Genomic DNA, 25,702 nt, shown 5'->3' with positions numbered 1-25,702 from the left:
GTGTGAGCAGTTTCAACCAGAAAAGATCCCCTTTTAGGCACGCACATTTTAAGTCAGAGAAGTACGACTTCTAGATAACATCACTTGTTACTCTCCAAGACAAATGTGTCTAAACCCCCTCCTTACATTGGTAAGATAACCAAGAAGCAAAACACCTATTCCCTTGTTGCTAGTTATTAGTCATTTAGCAAAAGCCTTCTATAAAAGCTAATGATATAGTGACAGACCCCAGTGACAGATAGTCACGCACTCTAATGTTCCTTATTTAAGTCACAATGTTGAACCCAGTAACTGGATTGTAGTTTGTGAACTAGGATTGTCAATTGATAATAAAACACAATTGAGATAATTACACATTAAGGTCAATAATTAATCAAATTAACAGCAATTATTCACATATCAATTTGCTGGGAAAAGCCCTTAAATTAAAATAACAATAATAATAGTAACACAGTAGTAGTAGTATACTATTATTAGTAGTAGTATATTATTGTGGCATAAAAATCAAACATTTAATAAACATTACAAAAGTGTCTTTAGAAGTTAATAAACAGTTTGAAGCTTTGTAAAAAAAGAAAGAAAAACTAAGAAAAGAATATTAAATTATTATTATCATTATTATTAAGTAGTAGTAGTACTACTATAGTATTGTGGCTGACAAGTTAATTAAACAAACTGAAAAATATCCAAATATCAATTTGCTGGGTAAGACGCTTAATAATAATAATAATAATAATAAAAAAATATAGCTGCAAGCAGCCATTACCGGGGCCAAGCGCAAAAGAAGACGATAAGGCATGCCAGCATGGATGGGAGTGTCAGACCAACTGCAGCAAGGAGCAATTAGGGACATTTTAAGAGGATTTTGGGCAAATGGCTGAAAAATCATATATAAAGGAACTTATAAGATGATTTAATGGTTTATCACTTTCGACCTATAGGTGGCGCAGTTACGAAATCGATGTGATGTGGTCAAGGTGAGGTGACAATGACATACAAAGTTTGGTTTCAAAATGTCAAGGCATTGCAGAGATAAAGCCTGAATAGTCATTTTGGCAGCATGCCTCAAATTTGATGCTGCGGTATACGTCTATCGACACGAAATCCCAAAACTTTAAGTTGGCATGGTCTGGTGATGATACGATTTGATTTTGGTGAAAATCGGAAAAATGGTCTAAGAGGAGTTCGAAAAAGTATGTATTGAATGAAAATCAAGATGGCGGACAGGAAGTTTGGCTGACTTTGGCAAAATTGGTATCTTTGTTTTTGGCATAATTCAAGGAATCGATTAAGATTCCTCGATTAAGATAAGTCATTACAATAGGCAAATTCATTCAAAAGTTATTAGCATTTTTGTATATTTAATTATAACTTTTGACCAAAAAGGTGGCGCGGTCTCAAAATCTTTTGAGTACCTTCAGGGCATGCTGCTTGATGGCACATACTGAGTTTCCTAATGTTACACCAATGCATTCGCTAAGTATAGCATTTTATATCACAATATTGCATTGAAGTCAATGGGAATTTCACGTTTTGTTGTATTATAGCGCCACCAAGAGGCTGAATACCACCATTTTTTTTATGTGACCTCAGAGCTAGCCCATACATGTGTGTGTCAAATGTGGTCAAAATATCTCCTTTCGTTTTGGAGTTATAGACATTTATATGAAACATCACGCAAAAAATGCTTGACAGCAAAACTGACACTTGACTTTGATTGAATTTTACTACCCCGTACTATCAATATTTTGACATTTGGGCATTATTTTATAGCCAGCGACCTAGGTTTCCAAACTTCTGAGGGTGGTTTCGTCTCGATCGGACTAACGGCTTCGAAGATATTAGCAAATGTTTTTTAGGGCTAAATCTCAACGCAACAAAGACCGTAAGGCAAAACCTAGCATTGGTGGTATCGTTGGACTCGGCAAGGATTGAGTAACCTAAAGAGATGACTCTCGTGAAAATCAGTCAACCACACCCAGAGTTATAAGCATTTGGGGGGAAAATTACCACTAGGTGGCGCTGTTTCAAAACTTCTCAGGCTCCTTCAGGGCATCGTACTGATGACCCATACCGAGTTTCTTAACAATTCGTTCATGCGTTCAAAAAATACAGCATTTTAACACATAATTCAAAATGGCCGGTGGCCAAAATGGCCGATCTGGGAAAATTGGATATCAGTTGACTTGACATGACGCCCTGAATCTAACGTCTGAATCTAATTTTTGGACAAACAGTTCAGAAGTTATAAGTAAAAATAGCCATTTTTTGTATCTCCAGAACAGTAGGTGGCGCTGTGCCGAAACGCAGCATGTAGCCTCAGGTCATGCTTGTGATGACATGTACCAAGTTTTGTCTTAATACGATAAAGCGTTGCGGAGATACAGCCTTACGTCTGTTTTTGCAAGCGCAACGTAAAATTTGTTTGTGCGTTTATCGAAAAAGTTTTGACGAATCAACTTGTATTCCATAACTTTTGATCCCCCCTGCCTGAAGATGATCTGGTGCAATTTTGGTGAAAATCGGACAAATCGTCTAGGACGAGTTCGAAAAAGTAGCTTTTTTGAACAATTCAAAATGGTGGCCATATTTTTATGAAGGACATAGGGTGCAATCGAATCGGCATGAGCTCCGGAATCAGAGGAAAAAACAATTTTGTTGATAAGCTTTACGGTTCAAAAGTTATTAGCATAATAATAGTGACATTTTAGACAGGTGGTGGCGCTAGAGGGAATGAGTTAGAGACACCAAATGTCTTGGTGTATTTAATGTTGGGACTGTCCTCTAGCAGAATGTTAAACCATTTCAACTTTCCCTCAAACGGATCTATGGCCTGCCATAGACTCCCAGTCGGAAGAAGAAGAAGAATAAGAACCGGAACAATTACAATAGGTGACCGCACCTTCGGTGCTTGGCCCCTAATAATAAGAACCGGAACAATTACAAAAGGTGCCCGCACCTTCAGTGCTTGGCCCCTAATTATTATCAATATTAAGTAGTAATAGAACTATATTATTGTGGCAGACAAGTTAAGCATTGAAAAGACATTACAAAAAGAGGCTTTAGAAGTCAGTAAATTGTTTGTCACTTTGTTAAATAATAAATCATCATCAATTTAAAAAAAAGGAATTAATTATTAATCACTATGTTACCGCCACTTCATATATTATTTAACAGTTAAACCAGTGAATTGACCTTAAGTAGACTTCAGAGCGGGCACAGCCACTTGGGTTAACGGGCAGATCTTCATCCTGACTGGCCTGCTTGTGGAAGCGGAAAGTGTGGCGCTGGCAGCATTTGGCTCCCTGGAGCTGTTCCACCAGGTAGACTACGGCATCTTGAAGCATTCCCATCATACGAGCACCGCTCAACCCCGAAAAAGTGAGTTGCCTCAGTCCAGCAACAGCACGGGCTTCCTGGACCCCCTCGATAACAGTGGTCCAAGCCACTGTTGGGAATTTCGGGAGGAAACCCCCCCCCCCCCAAATTTAGTAATTTTTTGGTTCACAAATACATACAATTTACATGCACACAGTACACACATCGTTTTTTTAAACTACCAATGGCAAGCAAACTGGAAAAATAAAACAAAAACAATTTCTTACTGGTTTTCTATTAACTAATATAATTTTATAAGTGAAGTACTGTAATCTGATTACAGTGTTGGTCAGTGCAGTGTGAATTAGCCTTTAGATGTCTTTGGCTCACTCAACTTACATCAGGTAACAGCAAGGTGAACAGCAAGGGGCACACTATAATATGTTATTTAAACCATTATGATAAATAACCATATGATAGATAACCATTATGTTGCTGCTCCTCATCAACTTTCTGGCCAAAAGGTCAATATTGTCAAAAAAAAAGAAAGATATTTATAACTCAACAGAAAGAAAATCATACTTCTACATACTACTATTATTTTCCAACCACATGCTAAGACATGACCTCCTACCCTCAATGCTGTCTGCTTCTACACTGAAGCCGTCATCACTAGCGATCTCAAAGCGTAGGTGGGGATGGTCTCGGCTGTGAGGAATAGGCTCTTCACCGTCTGAGGGAGGCATCTCATCATCTGAGCAGGACAGCATCCCTAAAAAGAAAGAATATCTTTTAACATCTCATTTTTTGATCCATTGAAAGACCTTAAAAGTGAGAAAAATGAAATAAAATAGAACACCACCAAAAAAAATATTACATTTAAATTACATTAAAATATACCTGAGTATTTGTTCCAGTCAGATGCACTACGGTTAGCAGGATCCCAAGTTGCTGGCTTGTTGCTGTCTCCACCTCGAGGCAATGAAAGGCGATCCCAAGGTCCAGACCTAAAATAAAATGATAGGTCACATATTAATGGATTAGTCAGGCCATTTTAGTGTCATTGCAATAATATAAAGTCACCACTCAATCGAATGGCATACATTAGTGGTGGAACGGTGGACCAAACTACCCGCATTAAAAAAAATAATGTTGTTTGTTATTATACTTGATTGTTAACAATTGTTATTATTACTATAAAAGTATTTAGTATTCTTGCTTTGAATTTTTAAACAGACATTCGATGCAATGTACTGTAAGTATGAAATGCATTTAGTGTTTGAAAAGCAAAATTAAAGGTAGGTCCTGCTGATATTTAATAAAAACACTTTAAAAAATTTTTTTTGAATGGCAAAAAAGGGGCAATACATATTGAATTTCCATTCAAAGGCTCACCTTGCACTCTCAGAGTCACTACTTCGCTCTTCATTCAGCTTGTCCAAATCTAGAATTCCCTTGACGGTTGGGGTTTTAATCCGAACTCCATACCTGCAGTGGAAAATAGTCAAATGAATATTCGTTGCAGCGTTTAAAATTACAGAAAATATCCTTAAATTTAAGTAAACTCCATTTACCTGGCTGATACAGAGTTTGACTTGCATGGTTCTTCCAATTCACTAGGGCGGCCCAGGTCCATAAAGTCTGATTTTGATTTCTTGGTGGCAATACGGTCAGATAGAGAGGACACTCTTTTCATTCGAACCTGCTTTGGTCGAGGTGCTGCTTCTGGTGTAGCTGGTGGTGAAGTCTTTGTCTCTGGTTCAAGAAGGAGACCTTCAGGTAAAACAACTGAACTTGTTTTCTGAGTTCGCCCAACAACGGTAGTGTTACGAGGTGATGAGGGAGTAAGAACATGGGAAACAGTTTTGTTGGGATCATAATAGCCAGCCATGGCTTGGTTGATGATAGCTTGAGCACTCTCTGCTTGATTAGATGCATCTAAGGAGGTTGTTACTTGACTCATAGATTGTTTGCTAGAGGGACCAGGTGTGCAAGCAGATTTTGTTCTTCTAGGTGTGGAAGACTCCTTCTTATTCCGTACTTTTTTCACTCCATCGCCAGAAGCTTTGACATTCCTACGTGGTTTCTTAACATCAGGTGGTAGTGAAGCTGCTCCGCTACTACTGGTGGTAAGTAGCTGGGTAATGGTATTGGAGGTCTGCACCAATGGGGTCACAATTTGGTGAATTTGGGTTGGAACGGTGGCACCCGCAACTGTGGTAAAGTTCCCAGCTGCAGCAAGTGTTGCCGACAAGGCATTGCTTTGCAAGAGGCTGGCGATCTGGGTAACACAATTGAATGAAGGGGAGTGTGGAGTTGGCAGCTGGAAGGTGTTGCTTTCTGGGTTTTTGACAAAAATTTGACCAAGACGATTAACAAGTAAAACATGTGGTGTGGGATCCACGTTAGGTCCACCAACTTCCTTTACTGTAAGAATAGCATGACCTGGTAATGCTTGAGTAACCAACTGTTGTTGGGGTTCAATTGTTGATCTGGGTGTTGAAAAATTGATGGAAATAGTTCGTCCTGGAGCAGTTTCTCTTTGCATAGGCGTGGTGTTGTACCCATTGATGACACCTGGAGCAGAGGCTGTCTGAATGGCAGTAGGCATTGCTTGGCACTGAGCTGATGGTTGGGAAATTACGGAAGAGGATGAGGAGACTACACCAACTGCTGAAGAGCAGACAGGCTGTGGATAAGTGGGATGCAATGGGACAGACACTGGACCAGAAACTGGCCCATAAGTCCCAAGGGGTACACCAGTGGCTGACGGCACAGACAACATTGAATCTGGTTTCTGTGGTACATTTGTGGGGACACATGGCATTGCCCCTCCAGGAACTGAAGGTGCAGGATTCCTTGGTTCAGCAGGTGGGTGTAATTTGGTTCTGAAACTCTCCATGGGCGGCAAGACAGTCTTACCCTCAGGAGTTTGGACAGGGTACAAGGAAACATTTGCAGGAGGTGCCTGATTTGGGAATGTTGCAAAAGGAACTTGCACAGAGGAATCTGAGGATAAAGGTTCAGAAGTGGATGCAGATTTGGGAAACTCTGTGAAAGGAACAGGATTTGGTTGCAGTGGAGGTTGAATTCCATTGACTTGGCCTAAGTCAGGAGAAACTTCTTGCAAGTGGTTGTTTGGATAAACTGTAGAGTCATCCATAGAGGACACAAAGTGGCCACTACTAGGATCCAAGTACAATTCTTTAGATTCTTGTTGGTCACCTAGAGAATCCTGGACTGGGACCAGCTCTGTGAAATGTGCATTGGGTGAAAGAGGATCACATCTCTCAAGAATTAAAGGCATCTTTGGCTCAACAATTAAATGAGGGGATTGGAAATCATTACCATATGTAGAAAATGAAGAGTTTAAAGACTTTGCTTCAACAAAACTAGTCATAGGGTCTTGTGTGTGTATAACCACCCCAAGGTTTGATTGCAATGTTTGAGTTAGACCAAAGGAATTTTGATCAGCAGCAGCCTCAGAGTTGGACACTGGTTCTAACCGACAACTAATCGACGAAATATCAGATAAAGGGCTTGGAAAAGTCAAACACAGCCCATTGCTAGCTGTCTGTTCATGAGGTACAGAGTTGAGTGATTTATGTGGCTTTTGGGCTTGATTTGACAACTTCCCACCCTGGTTGTCATTGTTAGCCACACTTGCATCACTCTCTGCCCCATCATCCACACCATCAAGTTGGGAAATATGCCTCAAAGATGGAGATGTAGGTGTCTGAGAGGCCTCCCTTTGAGCCTTGCAAGTAACCACTGTGCGAGTGAAGTTGTAGTAGTTCTCCATGTCCTCATCAGAAGAACTATTACCCCAGTCTTCTCTACAAGCATCAACAGTACAAGACAATCTCTGCGTAGACATTTTTGACTTCTCTTCATTTGGCTCCCAGAAGTCCTCCTGGTTGTCTTCACCTTCAACTACAATTTGTGCACTGCAGTTCATAGCTACACCTTCATTTAGCACTGTTTCTTCGATTTCAAGCTCGGTCCTCAGCTCAGGTGCCTCAGTCAGGTCTGCCTCTAAGTGGAAGGATGTGTAAGGGAAATCTCTCTCACTGTCTAGATGATTACATTTTTGTGTACCCAAAGGGTCATCTAATAGCAAGGCACCATTTTCTGCTGGATGCTCCTGTGGTGATGCTATAAAATTGTGTGGAAGTTCTACAGAGTCTATCTGATTAAAATCAAAAGGCCGTGGTCTTGTGGAGAAATGGGTGGGAGATGTAAGGGATCGGTTGGTGCAAGGGGTGCTGCCAATGCCAACTTGCCTTGTGGACTGTGAAAATAGTCCTGAGGTAGAATGGGGGGTCAATATTCCAGAACCCCGGACTGAGGAAGCACTTCGACCTACAGGCCGAGCTAAGGAAGAGGTCAGCAGGTTTTCAGTAGCACCAAGGGGGAAAACTGGGGAGGTAGGCTGGGAGGTTTTAAGGTGGTGGGAACCACCCGCTCTAGATGCAATTGGGCCTGCATGGGATCCAAGAGTAGGGGAGGTCATGTGACCGCGGGTACCGCTATTCTGGGTGTGTGGGCTATGCCGTCGGGGCCTTCGAGTGTCATCCAAATCACTGATAGTCAGGATGTGGTGAGGTTTGGAAGGGGCAGCTCCTGATTAAAAAAAAAAAATGTTTAAATAAATTGATTAAATAAATAATCAATGATCAAAATGTTTCATATGAATTTTGTGAAGACAATACAAATGTGCAACGCTACTTTGTTAAATTGATTTTGATTACCAGGAGAAGGCAGTGGTCTGGATAGTCCTCCGGCAGGTCTTCTGTTTTGGGGGTATGAAGGGATTTTCGGGCGGGCCCCAAGGTCTGGTTTGGCAAAGACAGATACCGAAGTGGAATTTGTTTCACTGGAAGGATTTGTTGAGGACAAATCCACTTCGAGGGCTTCAGATTCTAATGGAAATATATATTGGAATTTCAATATTCAAAAATGTACAAGACATCACTTTGCAGGAAGTAACATTATGCAGTACTCACCTGACTGTGGGCATGGACTGTGGGCAATTGTGCAATTTTCTCCCTGATCGGGCGACTCTTCCACTGGTTTTTCCTGAACAGGTGGCCGGACCTCCGTAACACGAAATGTGTATTTGCAGCGACGAAGGGGGTTTATAGTACTCCAATACCAGCGAGAGCATCTTTAAAGTAGAAGAAACAAAAACTCTGTTGATTTGCAAGCAAGAGGAAATGCTAAGTCTAGTACATCCATTACGTGAGGAGCAAACTCCTCAAGAAATCTCAAGCTACTTACTCATAACCCACAGGGAATAGTTTTCCATGACAGGCAGATAATTCACTCAGCTTTCCAAGCTTTTCTACTAGCAAAGAACCTAACAGTTGAAAAATTATGTTTAAAACACTGTTCAAATCCTCCTTGTACAATAATGCATTATATTTACATATTACACATTTATTTATGTAACCTTAGAAGACAAAAACACCAACCTATCATTAAATTAATTGACTCTGGCTCCAATCCAGTCAAAAACTTTCTGCGAAGACTTATCCCTTCAAAATCCACATAAACTCTCCGAAGTACTTCAAACCCTTGACCAGTGATGACCTGGTTAAGTACAGAAGAAGAAAAAAAACTGTTCTCACAAACCAGCTGTGTAACGTGCACATAAGGCCTCAATTTGACTTAATTTTAAGTTACTATAATAAACCACAACTAAATAAGCAGTCATTTAGCTAAATTAAATGCAATTAAACAAAGCTTACTTTTCCACTTATAAGGTCACGGTGCTTGTAACAGAAGACTCTTTTATCGTCCTGGAAGACACAGTTGCGAAAGCGGGCACACATGAAGTGGTAGTTGCTCTGGCACGAAGAAAGGCAGCAACCTACCGTTGCTCCAGTTCGGTTACACCGTTCACAGCGCTGTGGAAGGAAAGTTTTAACATTAGCAAAGCCAAACATTATATTATGCTTACCAGATGCAAGTATACTGTTTGTTTAAATACTACATATGACATTTCTATGGCATATAGTAACAATCCATTAGGTATGATATTTGCTAATTATTAATTCAAGGCAGTGTAAAGCGTCACCAATGGATCTGTTGAACCAGAATTAAATGAGATTAATAGCATACCATTAGACGACCTCGTGCTACAGCACTGTGGACATGCAGAAGTGAGCCATTATCCTCCTCAAACACCTCTGCAGACCACATGGTACAGTTCACATGAGCCCATTCATTTTGTCCAAGATAGAGCAACCTCCCTGCATCCTGGGAAGATAAATATATAATACAAAGGGTTGCAATTTAGATTTGGCTGAAACTAATAATATCTGTCAAAGATCAGAGTAAGACTTGTCTGCTGTAATATTATGACATGGTATCTGAAAATTACAACTTTGTAAGCACCCGTACAAAAAGTACTGCGACAGTACCATGGTACAGCGATATTATCAGATGGCAATGCCATGATACTTACATTTATGCATACCATATTGATAGCTATGACTACTATATTCATAAACCACAATAATTACATAGTAATTCATGGCACTACAAAAAACAGATGGTATGTGTCTTAGAAAACATGATATTACCATTGTAACATCCCTAAAATCCTATTAGGCCCTTGTAGTAACAAGCTATTATGCTGTAGAATACTGAGTTTACTGTGAGTTACTGTCTAAAAAAAAAGTACTTACGCTGGACTTTGCATCACCATATTTTTGGCACAGAACACACTGTCTCTCGTCATCTTTCGACCAGCCAGTGTCCAGCTCGGTTTTAGCTGGCCGACCCTTTTTCCCTGGGAGAAAGCATCAAAATATTAAGTTAGGATGCTTTTAACACAGGTTTTCCATATGTTCATAAACAATGGTTACAATTTTCATTTTATACTTGTGTGTTTGTTTACCTTTCATATTCATTCGTAATGCCCTTATGTCCATAAAATGACCTTTAGGGTTATGGTCCAAAAGTGTGGACAGATCCTCTTCTTCTCCCATTTTAGCATCCACGTGTCTTCCAGTTATTTTTGGGGTGCCGTCCAAAGCCTTGCTGCAGCCATCTCTCTCACGCCATTGAGCATAAACATGTTCATAATTTGGTGGCATCACGGCATGTGAAAGCATCCCACTGCAGCACAAGTGAGAGTGCAGGAATGGAAAGTAAGGCAAGTGCGATTAATAAATATTAGGGCTGGACCTGAATATTCATTCGGTCGGTTGGTATTCGATTTGAAAATGTGACATTCGAATATTTTTTTTTTTTTTGCACACCTGGCATCCCCCTCGAAACGGTTCTCATTTGCGCTTGAATATGTTTTACACTATAAAATCTGGTGAAATATAATACTTAACATATAACTTTGTTATAGCTACTTAGTAAATATATTTGCTTTTTCTTGGACTACTAAAAGTGTTCCTGCAACGGAAGTATTCTATTGGACAGAAGTGCATGCCTGAGATTGTATTTTGGGTTAAGCTGCGTTGCTTTGACATTGTGGAAAATAGAATAATAGAAACAAAATGTATTATACTTTTTACCCGTTATAATCAATCTAAATTAATCTACTGCGAAATATAGGAGAGATTTCGTTTTTATTTATTTAAATTACGTTTTTATTTATTAAAATCTACCCTACTTTGTCAGTGAGAAAAATATTATAAGACTAACTTATTAAAAATATTGCTTAAGTTAAAAGACCTGTGTGTGTGTGTGTGTGTGTGTGTGTGTGTGTGTGTGTGTGTGTGTGTGTGTGTGTGTGTGTGTGTGTGTGTGTTTTATATCACTAGTGCAGTGTCCATTCTCGGAACATTAATATAATATAATATAATATAATATAATATAATATAATATAATATAATATAATATAATATAATATAATATAATATAATATACCCTGCTCGCGTGAGGCGTGCCGCTTCTTCTGTCAGTAATTTGTTAGTGAGAAAAATATAAGACTACCTTATTAAAAATATTGATTAAGTTAAAAGACCTGTGTGTGTGTGTGTGTGTGTTTTATATTACTAGTGCAGTGTCCATTCTCTGAGCATATAAGCTCTGCTCGCGTGAGGTGCGCCACTTCCTGCTTGTGCTGTCCTGTAGTTTATTAAAATTTTATTAATTCTGAACGTGTCGCGTCTCGCCTGTCTATCTATACTGCACCAAATACGACACTGCACTCCCTTGTGAAGTCGTTTGGATGAACGGTGCTAGAAATAATCAAAATGCAAACGGACAGACAGACACACGCACATCTGCACACACATGCAAGGTCTCTCGCTCTCTCCCTCTCTGTCGTGCGCGCGTTACACTGTTTGGAGCTCGCAAGCTCTAGATTCTGGGAAATTTGAACTAATTTGCGGGCATCAGGGAGCCGCTATCAATATGCGGGAGACTCCCGGAACTTCCGGGAGACTTGGGATGTCTGAGACATATAGAGATTCCGAAGCTTCGAATATTCAATGTTCATTACTACCGAAGCTCAAAAAAATGGTATTCGGACCAGCCCTATAAAATATACAATGATGTTTCTGAAAAGAATGAGACTGGAAAGAATTATTAGACACTTACGCTGGCAGATGTTTAGAGCGTGGATCCCATACTTTAGGGTCAAGACTGTTGAACCAACCATAAACTTCGTCTAAGATCTGAAAAGGATTGCAATTATATAAATGCATCCAAATATAAGGCAAAGTTAAAGAATCACAAAAAAAAAGTATCTTATGAGTATTTGTAGGCTGATATTTAGAATAGAATTTAAAAAAAAGTATGAAAACTTAAAATCTAAAAAGACAATTTTGTAAAAAGACAGTTATATCCAATATAAACATATTTATTCATAGACTGTATTTATAGTCTAGACCAGGGATAGGCAACGTCGATCCAGGAGTGCTGCTGTCCTGCAGAGTTTAGCAGCAACCCTAATCAAACACACCTGAACAAGCTAATCAATGTCTTCAGGATCACTAAGGCAGGTGAGTTTATATCAGGGTTGGAGCTAAACTCTGCAGGACAGTGGCACTCCAGGATCGACGTTGCCTATCCCTGGTCTAGACTATAAATAAATGTGTATATTTAAAGGACAAGTTCAGTATTTTACACTTAAAGCCCTGTTTTAAGATCGTTTCTGATGAAATAGAACGGTAAGATTAAAATTTGGACAAATTATGCTGTCCCGAGAATTTTAGGTTTCTGTGTTAGCAAGTGTAGGGGATAATTTAATCATTTGACAAAATACATGTAAAGAAAGTGATTTTAAAAAGCAGGAGAGGGTTGCTTTGGCCATTTAATGATATACATAAACAATTACAATGCCACATACCATAAAACATAACATTAACTTTCTTAATCTTTCATGTAGTAGCGACTACGGCAAATCAGCTGTTCTCCCGTAGTAGACGGTTACAGTAGAATGTCGTGAAGTAGCAGTTAAGTCGCGCATGCGCAATAGATCGCCAGAACGCCGTTGCGGTTCCACCAGACGCCGTTGCTTAAAGTCCCTAATACCGTACCTCACAGAACATCCAATACAAGTCAATGGAGTTGGACAAAAACTACAATAAAACCTGTTGGAAAGAATCTTTTGCAGCAATGTTTGTGTGAGCATATCAGTGAACATCCCAGACCACTCGGTGAGTTTCACATCTTTGTAAACTAAAGTTTAATGCGTTTTATGAATGATTGTTCCAGTGCCCCTATGAAACCATTGTGGAGGTGGGGGGTGCTAACACAGAAACCGAAAATTTTCGGGAAAGCAGCATTTGTCCAAATTTCAATCTTAACCGTTCGATTTCATCACAAACGATCTTAAAACATGGCTTTAAGTGTAAAATACCGAACTTGTCCTTTAAACAGCACATCATTATTCCATTTTCTTTTTTATCAGATGACCTAAGCTACTCTGACTGGTTGGGTAAAAACTTTGGTGTCAAATTAAAAATACACAACCGTGAGATAGTATGAGCGGGCGAGGGCAGTGGGTCTTTGGTCCTCAGGTAAAATTTCCTCTTCCTCCAAGTGACTGTGAATAACCTTCACCACATCCTCGTGGAAGGATTTCTGCTTAACAAAACCACAAATTAAATTAATATTTCCTTTCGATATCCTCCTGTTCATTCTGAAACCACAACACAAATTAATCCTGATAATTTGAGGATTCAGTTTGAGGTTGACTAACTAATATTTGCCATCAGAGATACTAGCAATTAGAAGGCAAGAGAAACGAATGAGCATTTATTTATTTTTTACTAGTAATTTAGTACGTTTTTGAGCGAGTAATTTATTAGTTTTTGAAATGTTGACCCGTCAAAAACACATTTACAGAAATTGCTTTATGGACAATGGTGATACCACACACTCGAAAAGGATAGTGAAGCTGCACAGCCACACTGAATCAAGGAATGTGGACTGAATATTTGGTAAAGCCACTACAGTGTGAGCAAAGCCATTTATGATGGTATTTTATAAATCCTACATTCCCATTTGTTTACAATTCCTTGTGGTCTCAAAAAGCAAACATAGATCAACCCTTTGTTGAATCTCTGACCTAAAACAAGCACATTTTCAAGTGAGTTGAAAAGCAGAGAAACTGACCAAGGATGTGTATAGGCCTTCATCAAACTTCTTTCCAATAGCACGGAGGTCGCAAATAGGCAAATCTTCAACTCCAGTGTCCGGAGTACCCAGTGCAGCACACTATAAAAGAAGACAAAGCACTAGGAATTGCTAACTAATCAAGCTACTATCAATATACTGATATTTCCTCTTAATTGGGCTTCATGAGGCAGGGCTGGAATGTTAAAAGCATCAATCTGGTGAACTAGAGTTCAAATTTAAGAACTCCAACCCACTTTCAGCATTTAACAAAGTAATCAGTCTTAACTATTACTTACTGCGTAATAAGTTCATTGACCTTAAAGCTGATTTAAACCACTTTTTAGTTGTGATATAGTGTCTCAGTCTATTTTAGATCCACACAGGTGTTTTAGGAGGTAAAACCATTTCAGGATAATAATATCAATTGGTTCCACTGCTTTCCCAAATGCATGATTTAAAAAACTGAGTTCTCTGCACTCACTGTGAACTGGGCAATGGAAAAAAACTGGATCACATGCTGAACGCATGGGCAAAACAGACTATATACTTAATTATATTTTAGTTCAATTTACAGATGCTTTGACAAAACCATTTATGTTATAATGAAAAGTGTATTTTAGGTTCATTGTAAGACTTTGGTTCATTGACGAACTTTACCCTGTGAATAATGAAAATAATGTATTTTTTAGAGCTGCTTTACAGCACAATCACTGATTCTGTTGTTTTTTTCAGTTTATCACTGTAAAGCTGCTTTGAAACAATCTGTTTTGTATAAAGCACTATATAAATATTTTGAAAATGTGACAGGACAAATTAAGACATTGGTGGGGGGCTGCCAGTCTCTAGATAATTTACAGAAAACAATGGGAATTATGACTTTTCTTTGACTGTTAAAGGGATAGTTCACCCAAAAATTCTGTCAGTATTTACTCACCCTCATGTTGTTCCAACCCCGTAAGACCTTCGTTCATCTTCAGAACATGAATTAAGATATTTTTTGAAGAAATCTGAGAGCTGGATCACTCCAAGTGACTACAGTGGCTCAATATTAAGTTTATCAAGCGACGAGAATACTTTTTGTGCGCAAAAACAAACATCAAATAACGATTTTATTTTAACTATTCATTTCCTTCTCTCTGGGCCTCTAGTCAGTTAAACTAGTGTAATTGCGTAGAGCTACATCACACGTAGGCTCACTATTGGCCGACGCTGGTCATGTGGGTGATGCGTGTGACGTACAACAACAGATCATACGCTGTTAAACTAGTGAACTGACTCGAGGCCCAGAGAGAAGGAAATAAATAGTTGAAATAAAGTCGTTATTTTTGTTGTTTTTTTTGCGCACAAAAAGTATTCTCGTCGCTTAATAATCTTCAGATTGAGCCACTGTAGTCACTTGGACTATTTTAACGATGTCTTTAATAACTTTTCGAGGCCGGCAAGTTCAATCCCTCAAGAAGCCAATGGAGGAGTGATCCAGCTTTCAGATTTCATCAAAAATATCTTAATTCGTGTTCCGAAGATGAACGGTCTTAATATTAATATTTGCTCTATGAGAAAGACAAGGTAGCAAAATCTTTTATTCACTACAACCCACCAAAATAAAAGTTTGGTTTAACTTAATTACTAGGATGTGTTCTGCAACAGTGTTAATTCTGTTATGATTTGTTGATTGTTCTGCCATTGATATAAGGTGCAATTAGTTCATTAATTTAAAGCTGATGCACGTAAAGTCACATTACATAATTTAAATGTTATTTTAAATGGATGGTTCACCCAAAAAAATGAAAAGTGTGTCACCATTTGCTCACCCTCAAGTTGTTCCAAACCTGAATAAATTTCTTTCTCCTGCTGAACACAAAAGAACATATTTTGAAGCATGTGGGTAACCAAACAGTTTCTGGTACTTTAAAAAAAAAACATATGGAAGTCAATGGGGCTCATCAACTGTTTGGTTACTGACATTCTTCAAAATATCTTCTTTTGTGTTCAGCAGGAGAAAGAAATTCATTCAGGTTTGGAAAAACTTGAGGGTGAGTAAATGATGACAGAATTTTCATTTTGGGTGAACTATTATTTTAATGTAAAATATTAATGTTTTAAATTTAGCCTTTATCCTTTGCTTTCTGTCTTGCTGTTGAATTTAAGAAAGCTTTAAAGATAAATTACTTAGTGTAAATGCTATTAAGTCCAAATGCAATTTGAATAAAAGACCCACTGTTTACAAGTATATAAGTGGTATTAACATGATTTAAACTGACATGTGTTTCTGTTCTATAAAACAGGTCTTAAGTTTTTAGGGTGAAAAAGACTACAATGCAATTAATTCCAATGGCATTTAAGAGTACAAATAGTTTTAAGCATATTAATCACAGACAGTTATTGTTATGAGAGGGGGTCCTTGGAAATATTTCTCCGCTCTAAGGGGTCCCTGGTCCCAAAAAGTTTGAGAAACATTGGCCTACTATAATATTGAAGGTAAAAAAATAACTCATTTGTATACAAACACTTAAATTACACTTTTATTTATTTTTCTAATCATACATTTAAATGAAATATAAACATTTAAATGGTGGATGTCATAAAAACTTGCCAGATTTATTCAAACATGCATTAAATATTGAAGAACATAAAAAAATTATAATGAATACGTAATATATTATAAAATGCTCCTCTCTAGAGTTCTTTTTTCTAGCTGACTAACGAGTTTATGGTCACTGGCTATGGATATGGACATTTATCTGAGGTAAATGTGACGTTACATGACATTGTTAACATTACTATTTTCACTGACATCTTTCCACGGTTGAAACACTGAATGAGCGATTCCATGTAACATGATGCGGAATTCGAAAAGTTGTACTCTTATCTTTCAAAACACTTTGAGACGCTCCTGAATGTTTAATTCGCGCTGTAGTTGGTATTATTAAGATGTGCCCGTGCTACTGCTTCTCTTGAGCTGAGCTGAGCTGCGCCAGAGCGATCTCACGCCACAGTGCCTAAGTGGTGTTTGTTTTTTAATTCCGTAAGAAAATGGACATTATTTGAAATCTGAGACTTTGTTACATATCAATAGTAACAAAGCACAAAGATTATTGCGTTTATTGGATGGGATGCGCGCTACAATGTACCATTCATTCATCAACTAAGACTATAGCCTAATCGATTCTTGGGATTTAAGAATCGATATCGGTTCGTAAATATGAGAATCGATTAAAATCGATATTTTTTACCCAGCCCTACTGTTAAGACTTTATTAATTCCAATAACTTTCAGGACAATGGGAAGCCTGAGCCTGGGAAGGAACATGCTTGTAACAATAAATATTTTGGAAATGTATTTTCAAAATGTTTATGCGATCCTAGCTGCTGTTTGAACAATCAACAGTTTCTGGTTGCTGCAGCTTTAAAAGTACAGCATACTACGGTTAGGAGAGATCATCGGATGCCCACCTTCTTGCAGATGACCAGGTGGTTGGTGAGGGTGGAGTTCAGCAGGCATTCCAGCACCCTCTCTAAGCCAGTCCTCAGCTCCTGGTTGAGCAGTTCCCTCCACCCCGCTCCATTAACATCCTCTCCATTGGGCTGCTCTTGTAAGCACGGCTGGCAGGAGTACACCACACTCTCAGGTAGACTCGACAAGATTTCGTACAAGTCATCTGTGAGAAAACAAAAATTCGAGGAGTCAGTCACAGATGCAAGAAGTAGATTTCCTACTGTTGATTCAGTGTGGAGCATTTTCACAGAATATTGACAGTCATCTGTGACAAAAACATTTTTCTCAGCAACTCCCTGAGAATGCATCATTCAATATAAACAGATATGGGAATGATTGCTAAATAATAGGGTTGGGGATAGAACATTATGCAAGAGTTTGCATAATGTTTATAGGTTTGCAAATGTTTGGCCTGTGAACACAATGGTACAAAAACAACTGAGATGGTAGAAGGAATTTCCTTTGCATGACAAATTTTTGGGAAAACCACATTTTATATAGGAATGCTTTCATATTCCGGCCACATACAAAACAAATCAATTAATTATCCTATAATGCACAACAAATCATTTAATTATCCTATAATGCACAATAAATAAGTATAAAATATTTATTTACAAATCGAAGGTATCTGGAGCTTTCTGTTTTGTGAATTTGGTTAAGTGTCATTAAAATGAAAAAAAAGATCATAATAGATTTAGATAGCAAGTTAAAATATATTTCATTTGATTGATAAAAAAAGAAACAAATTAAGATAAAATGAAACAAGATACATTAAGATTAAAATAAATCATATTAATACATTAAAATCGGTTAAAAACTAAAAAATTATCTATAAAATAAAACCATGTGACCATCCCACTCTGTCCAGCCTTTAGCAGAAGGTCACTCACCTGTCAGACCTTCACATTTAGCATGGACCCAGTGGTTACAAGTGGAGCACTGCATCATCTGGCTATCGTAGTCATTATCTTCATAACACTTGAAGCACATGGTGCAGTAGTTACCTACACACAGAGAAAAAACAACTTTGTGCGGATCTGTTTGTCACACGAGGTGTTTTTCACATAAAGGGTAGCTGTTAAAAGGTCAGTGTGACAGACTGCTAAAATGTCCATTTGTAAATACATGTTTATAAGTTTCATGAGATCGTACCACCCAATTCCTCCACCCAAGATTTCCTTTACAGCCTTCCTTGGCGAGTATATGGAACGGTATCAGTCGCATGTTGGCCGGTAACATTTTTATGAATCCTAACACTGCAATGTTGTGAGAACTTCGATGTGAATGGTCGACACTCGGGACAGATGGCAGGCCAGTGCTGTATCGTCACGAAAGTTTAAGCCTTGCCCATTTAAATATTCAAGCGCAAGAAGTTGCGAAAGGGAACTTAATTCGTAAAATAGAAATCTTTTGTAAAAAAAAGTTTGGTGTCAGTAATTTGTTTTCTTCCTATTTTTGAAAAGGAGGTGTGAAATTGATCAAAAGTGATAGCGAAGATTTATATTGTTAGAAAATATTTCCATTTTGAATAAATGCTGTTCTTTTTATCATTTTATTAATCAATGAATAATGAAAAAGGTATCACAGGTTTCCAAAAAAATATTAAGCAGCACAACTGTTTCCAACATTCATAATAACTGAGTATCAAACCAGCATATAAGAATGATTTCTGAAAGATCATGTGATACTGAAGACTGGAGTAATGATGTTGAAAATTCAGCTTTGCATTACAGAAATAGATTATAATTTAAAAGTATATACGAAAATAGAAAACCATCATTATAAATTGTAAGAATATTTCACAATATTTCTTTTTTTCTGTATTTTTGATCAAATAAATGCAGCCTTGAGCCAATCAGAGATGTTTAGGAATTTGTTCAACAGCGCTCAAAATGCTTGAGGGAAACGCTGGTATCGTCACATTTTTACACATCGTCACACAAGGTACCGACTTCGGTACCTTTGACAACTCTACTGCAGAGTGTAGGCAAAGGCCAAATTAAATCATCATGATATGCCAAGAATAAAAAGTCCTCGAAAAATTTTTACATTATTTTGTAGCTTGAGCTAATCTGACAGGATGGCTGATGAAATATCTAACAGACACTCTGAAAGAACCTGGAACAGCTGAAAATGTTTTTTTTTTTTTTTTTACCATCAACATAATTTATAATAGGCCTATATAAAAGATTCTACAAGTCTCACCTTGATCAAACAGCCTAGTGCAGTCAGGACAAAGACCCTTATCATGATTCCACTCAGTGTCCCAGCTCTTTCCTGGAGTCACACCACAACTCTTGCACCGGATGCATGTCATACACACCTTAAAAAAACAAATGTCACTCAATCAACATTTCCTGCATAAACTTAAACACAGGGTTTCTGCAGGTAGCTTCAGATTAAATTTAATTCTTTTTAATGCCATTTTTTTTAATAGCATACATGACCCATGATCTAACCCTAACCCTAATAAAAAGGATTCTCGACAAAACGTTGTGTTGGTTACATAGACAGGACATTCACAGGCAGCGTGGTCTCTTTTGTCTTGTCATGCTTGAACGGTTTAAAAGCATTTACATGAATAAGAGCGGGATCATATAAAACTAGCCAAGGATGAAAAAAATTTGCAAAAATCAAAAATCTGCTGGAATTTGCACTTTCCCATTTTTCTGTTCGAGTTTTATTCATGTTGTTCCCACTTTACAAAATGCCCCCGTCACCTCCGCATCACGGCAATTTTGCTCCAGCCGGAAGCAATCACCAAACCTGCTCCACGTTTATCACACTAAGGTACATATTTTGGGAAAGCACATAAAAATAATTAATTATGAAAGCTATATTCAAATAAATTGATACTATAAAATTCTTCAAAACTATATCAACATTTTTAATGCCTGAAGGATTCAAATTTAATGCTTTTTAATGCCATTTAAGGCCTTAATTTTCACAAAATCCATTTAATGACTTTTAATGCTTTTTTATGCCCCACTGTACTTATGACAGTTTGACCAAAAACGATAAAAACATGTCATTATTAAATATATGTGTCATTATAAACATTTTATATAACCAATCTAAAAATATATACAAAAAAATGCATAATGTACAGTCTACTATTATGGTGCTTCTTTTCTGTTCACTTTAAATGTTTGTTAAAAATTTTCCATTCAATATTCCTCAGACAAATAGTTTTGTACAAAACCGTACAGTGTGTACACATTTGTACAGATTTTCCATTTGTTGGTGAACTGAATTATACAATATAAACACACATTTATACTTCAATGTCTTGCATTTGTTATTTCACCTGATACTAACTGAAGTGCTATCTTATGCAGCACATTTTTTGTTTGTGTTGACATTCTAAAGAAAAAGCTTCCTTGTAGGTTGGCAAGAGGAGGAAAGTCCCTCTGTGGACAACTTACCCAAGGCTTCTTACGTTTGTTGGGTTTGGGGTAGTTGGGACCCAGACAGGCAGGATGATAACAATTCTGACACCTTTCACACTCCAGCAGAGGCTGCAAAAAACATTTACCAGTGACATCAAAGCTGTTACAGACCATCTGTTTCCATCGAAAATGACTAATGTCACAAGTCCCTCTTGTGAGAACAACACGTGTACACTACTGTTCAAAATTTTGAACTCAAAAAGATTATTTCCCCTAAAGAAATTATTACTTTTATTCAGGGATGATGCATTAATAGCCCAAAAGTAACAGTAAAGACATCTAGGCTAAAAGGTTATAAAAGTTTTTTTTTTTCCAAAGAAATGCTGTTTTTTTCCCTCTATCCATCAAACAAATCCTGAAAAAAATGCAAGTTTGCACAAAAATATTAAGCTGCAGAACTGTTGTCAACTTTGATAAAGCAAATCATCATATGTGACCCTGGACCACAAAACCAGTCATATGGGTAAATTTTTTTTAAATTGAGATTTATACATAATCTGAAAGTTGAATAAAGAAGCTTTGCATTGATGTATGGTTTGTTAGGATATGACAATATTTAGCCGAGATAAAACTATTTGAAAATCTGGAATCTGAGGGTGCAAAAAAATCAAAACATTGAGAAAATTGCCTTTAAATTTGTCCATTTATGTTCGCGATTGTGCTGCATTCACTAAAAAAAAAATCTACATTAGGAAATTTACTAAATATTTTCATGGAACATGATCTTAATATCCTAATGATTTTTGGCATAAAAGAAAAATCAATAATTTTGACCCATACAATGTATTGTTGGCTATTGCCACAAATATACCCGTGTCACTTGTGACTGGTTTTGTGGTCCAGGGTCACATACAGTATTAGAATGATTTCTGAAGGATCATGTGACACTGAAGACTGATGTAACAGTTGCAACAGTTCTTTAAGTTGGCTTGAAAAAGCCTAGCCAGAAAGTTTGAAAACTTTTTAAACTGTTCTAGCATGGTTTAACATGTTTCTAGTATGGTTTACCACATTGCTAGCATGATTTAGCATGTTTTAACATGACCATGGATGGATGGATAGATCATCAAGATTAGTTAGAAAGAAAGAAAGATTAGAGATGTATAGAAATAAAGAAAAAAAAGAAAGAACGATTAACTAAGTCCGTTCACACCTACGGCAATAACTATAACGACAAAGATATAGTTCTAAAAATTGTTCTAAATATATGAGTTCACACCACAACTATAATGGCACAAAGAAACGATATTGTTGGAACCATTTTCAGAAGATTTTCTTTTCCAGCTGATGAACAAAAATGAATAAATATTGACAACCAACCAGAATCCATCCAGCTTTAAATAGCTTGAGCATTTAAAGCGACAGAAGACAAAACCGTGCTTGGAACAAAAACAACATTATCATCCTCCGGTGTCATGTTTTGGAGTGTCGCAAACTACCTTGGATTCTTTATTCTTGCAGCCACAAACGCGGCAGAACTTGCAGCGACGACAGCACCAGTTCTCCTTGTTCTCCTCCAGTGGACGCTCTGAAGGGTCCAAGCAGAAGCGATGGAAAGGCTCACAGCAGACTTGACAGTACAGCATCTGCACAACATTAAGTTGTCATGAAAATTCATAAGATTTTATTTCCAGGATTTGACAATATTGGTGAAACTCCCTTGGTTTTTCCAAGTAAAGATGGTTTTCATGTGTCATCAGTATCAAGTAATGTGGCAAAATAAACTGAAAAATCACCTTAAAATAAAACATTCTTAATGTGTTGCTGAAATGAAGAGCAGTCAGGATCTACCTCATGTTGGCCTTTACTGGCACACAGCAGGCAGGCGTACTGGGGCACGAGGGGTACGGATGTGAGGATGCTCAGACCTCCGGTCGCCCACACGCTCTGCACGCTACAGTCCTCCTGTGGAGAGAAACAGAAAAGAGTAAGGAACATTTTAGCATCACATAGTTTCTGCTGCATGCTTTGATCACGCCCTGATTATTCCATAACAGAATACAGTGCTGCCATCATGTGGCAAACCTTTGCAGTGCTGAAATCTGAAGATCTGTGTAGACAACAAATAAAACAGAACTTGATTTTTATACTCCGTTTTGTAAAGAAACATAGATATCTACCTTAAAATCAACACGGATCTTATGTGTGGGTTCTGCAGGCTCCTGTTCTCTCTCAGCGAAACCATTGGCGAGGGCTGCAAGGACGCTGGGTGGAGTCTGCTCCTGAGGGCTCTGCGAACAAAGGAACAATGGACGTTGCTTTCGATGCTTCAATGACATTTTGGCTGAATGAGGACAGGACTCTTTGAGAGAGTCCACCGGTATCAACATGAATACCTTCTCAACTTTCCGTTTGATGGGTGGAACCCTGTGGAAGCCAGGCCTGCGATGGCGCACTCCCTCGTCAAAAGCCTCGCCAATGAAGTCGTCCAATGACACAAAATCTGTGGTGCATTTAATACAAACAGAAATGTGACTGAGAGCAATAATGCAAGTAAATAACTGTGAAAGAAACAAGATTCTGGTTTCAATTCCACTTTTCAAAAAAACGGAACCAGTTATGAATAAAACCGTTTCTAGATTCCTGATCACTAATGTCTAACCAGAGTTTCGAAGACCAGGAGTTCTCCTGCGGCCTGGGGAGGTGGAATTTGAAGCTCCTATCCAGTCGAATTCGGAGTCATAATCCAACAGGTCGCAGTACGAACGTGGTTTTACGTGTCGCCGCGGCTGTTTCCGCACAGATGGACTGTCGCCTAGAGAGGCTGGAAACATCCGCCCGATCCCATCGCCGGCCTCACCTTCTTCATTACTTGAGTAACACACACTTATCGAGGAGCGACGTTTCTTCCCATGCCCTGAAAATTATGACACAATTATAGCAGACGTACAAAGAATAAACATAGCACTTCATTTTATATGCCGGCTTTCACTCTAAAACACGTTCTTACCTTTTTGGAGCTTGCCACTTAGCCTCATGGCCTTCCTTTCTTCAACCTGATCACATCTCTTGTATCTTAAAAAAAAAAAAGTATAATAATAATAATAAGAAAGAGTAGTTTAATTTGGACAGGACTGCGTTGATTCCAAGTTTGAAAAATATGAGGACCTTGAATCAGACAAAAGCAAGAAAATTGTTGTAGGAAATTTAATTATAGCAGGGGCAGACATTAAAAAAAACATACATTTTATTGTCAAAAACAGGTAAAAAAAAAAAAAAAAAAAAAACTAACAAACTAAAACAAATGGATTTGAAAATGCCTTTTTTTAGATGGATTCCTGTACATTATGTAACAAAAGTTGTAACAAAATGTAACTAATTTAGAATGTTAACCATAATTGCCTTTTTTTGTCAAATAATTTGGTATTTCCTTTGAACACATTTTACCTGTATGCAAGGTGATAATTGACAATGTCGTTATTTTTTAAACAAAATGAAAACTATTACAATGTGTTTTTGTTAATTGAAATTAAGCTGAAATAAAATAAGATATAAATATTAGATGGAAAAACTTTGCCAAAGAAACCTAAATGAAAATGATAAATGTTGGCAATTAACTTAAAACTATTTATGTGCTAAACCACTAAAAAATGAATGAAAATAAGTTAAAGGTAAACAGATACAAAGAAAAAACAAAAAAGCACATAACCAAATTGCTAAAAATTAAACTAAAATAAAAACTAAATATATATATATATTATAGTATATAAATAATACTAAAATAAATCTAGTTGTGAAAAGTAACTTTTTCCTCAATTTAAGAATAAATAAATATTAATGTTTACAAAATGTAGTCTCACTTCAACGGTGCAGTATGCAATATTGACAGCTAGTGTTTGAAATGGGTATTGCAGTCCAAATTCAAAATATTGGAGAGTTTCCAGGTTGAGGACACACATCACAAACAAGCTTAATTGACAATGGAAGCCGACAAACGCTACACTCTAAGTTGATCAGCTAATGTACTGTATCTGTGTTTTGATATGCCTATATCAAAGGTCATAGAGCTTTTTAGATGGATGCTGAGGCTTTTTAGGTCAGGTACAACCTGCGATCTCTGACCCAGTTCGTTTACTAGGGATGCACTTTTCAAAGTAGAATAACTATCTATAGCATTGTGTTGCAGAGAAACAAGTATGTGAACTTAGCATGTTTCCTAAATCTCTGCAAACATATGATATTTGTATGCTTCAGTGGTCAAAAAATTACATACAGCACCTTTAAATTAAAATGAGAAGTGAGGGAAAAAGCTGGTTTCTCCCATGACCTACAGTGCCTGAAAGACTAAATTATGAACTGAGTGTCAAGTAGTCTGGGTAAAATAACATAAACAGACTTACACACAGCACTGCCGTTTTGTGTTGGGGCCACCAAACTTGGGTTTGTCCAAACAGTTGATGCACCTGCCACAGTCCTCCTCATGCAGGCAACCTTTACACTCCCCACACCGTCGGGACCGGTTCCCAAAGAAATGACCTCTACTGCGACGAAACTTTGGTGTTCTGTGTTCTTGTAATACAGGGCTTTCCGGGTCAGAATGAGACTCGACTCCTGCAACAGTGATACAAAATTTCAAAACACAGCCTTGATTCATAATTAACAAAAGGTATCAAATACTATCAAGAAAATAGGGCTAGTGAACTGCCATGCTGTGTAATTTTTTAAGGCAAATACAATGCTGTCTGGTAGCTTACTAGGCTTTGGAACAGACCAGAAATGTATTATTCATAAATCACATAAAATATGTTTTGAATATATAAACAGTGAAATATTGTAGAAAATATAGGTAGAAACACATCTAAAAAAATGGTTTATAACAAGTTACACTAACTGAAGTCTATTATGAG

At 37.6% G+C, this 25,702-nt stretch overlaps 1 protein-coding gene across 1 annotated transcript in view; it reads right to left on the bottom strand.

Annotated features, from left to right (window-relative positions):
• Nucleotides 1-25,702, bottom strand: part of kmt2bb (lysine (K)-specific methyltransferase 2Bb) — a 46,696-nt gene that overhangs the window by 9,365 nt on the left and 11,629 nt on the right. The window contains exons 7-33 of the mRNA XM_077207840.1: nt 25,196-25,406; nt 23,806-23,870; nt 23,458-23,712; nt 23,192-23,298; nt 22,976-23,086; nt 22,647-22,760; nt 22,295-22,441; nt 20,832-20,924; nt 19,612-19,729; nt 18,297-18,410; nt 17,361-17,566; nt 13,906-14,007; nt 13,261-13,371; nt 11,884-11,960; nt 10,223-10,443; nt 10,011-10,114; nt 9,442-9,579; nt 9,069-9,227; nt 8,793-8,910; nt 8,599-8,677; nt 8,325-8,485; nt 8,070-8,240; nt 4,893-7,941; nt 4,714-4,806; nt 4,219-4,325; nt 3,953-4,090; nt 3,196-3,448 (exon numbers count right to left, since the gene is read on the bottom strand). Of these exons, the coding sequence (XP_077063955.1) occupies nt 3,196-3,448; nt 3,953-4,090; nt 4,219-4,325; nt 4,714-4,806; nt 4,893-7,941; nt 8,070-8,240; nt 8,325-8,485; nt 8,599-8,677; nt 8,793-8,910; nt 9,069-9,227; nt 9,442-9,579; nt 10,011-10,114; nt 10,223-10,443; nt 11,884-11,960; nt 13,261-13,371; nt 13,906-14,007; nt 17,361-17,566; nt 18,297-18,410; nt 19,612-19,729; nt 20,832-20,924; nt 22,295-22,441; nt 22,647-22,760; nt 22,976-23,086; nt 23,192-23,298; nt 23,458-23,712; nt 23,806-23,870; nt 25,196-25,406 (6,622 nt within the window). The remainder of the gene's footprint in view (nt 1-3,195; nt 3,449-3,952; nt 4,091-4,218; nt 4,326-4,713; nt 4,807-4,892; nt 7,942-8,069; nt 8,241-8,324; nt 8,486-8,598; nt 8,678-8,792; nt 8,911-9,068; nt 9,228-9,441; nt 9,580-10,010; nt 10,115-10,222; nt 10,444-11,883; nt 11,961-13,260; nt 13,372-13,905; nt 14,008-17,360; nt 17,567-18,296; nt 18,411-19,611; nt 19,730-20,831; nt 20,925-22,294; nt 22,442-22,646; nt 22,761-22,975; nt 23,087-23,191; nt 23,299-23,457; nt 23,713-23,805; nt 23,871-25,195; nt 25,407-25,702) is intronic.

This window comes from Siphateles boraxobius, unplaced genomic scaffold (genome assembly GCF_051911475.1).
Source record: "Siphateles boraxobius isolate OS27281-9 unplaced genomic scaffold, OSU_SipBor_1 6, whole genome shotgun sequence".
Lineage (NCBI taxonomy): Eukaryota > Metazoa > Chordata > Actinopteri > Cypriniformes > Leuciscidae > Siphateles > Siphateles boraxobius.
Note: the sequence above shows the minus strand (reverse complement) of the source record. Positions and strands in the feature narration are given on the sequence as shown.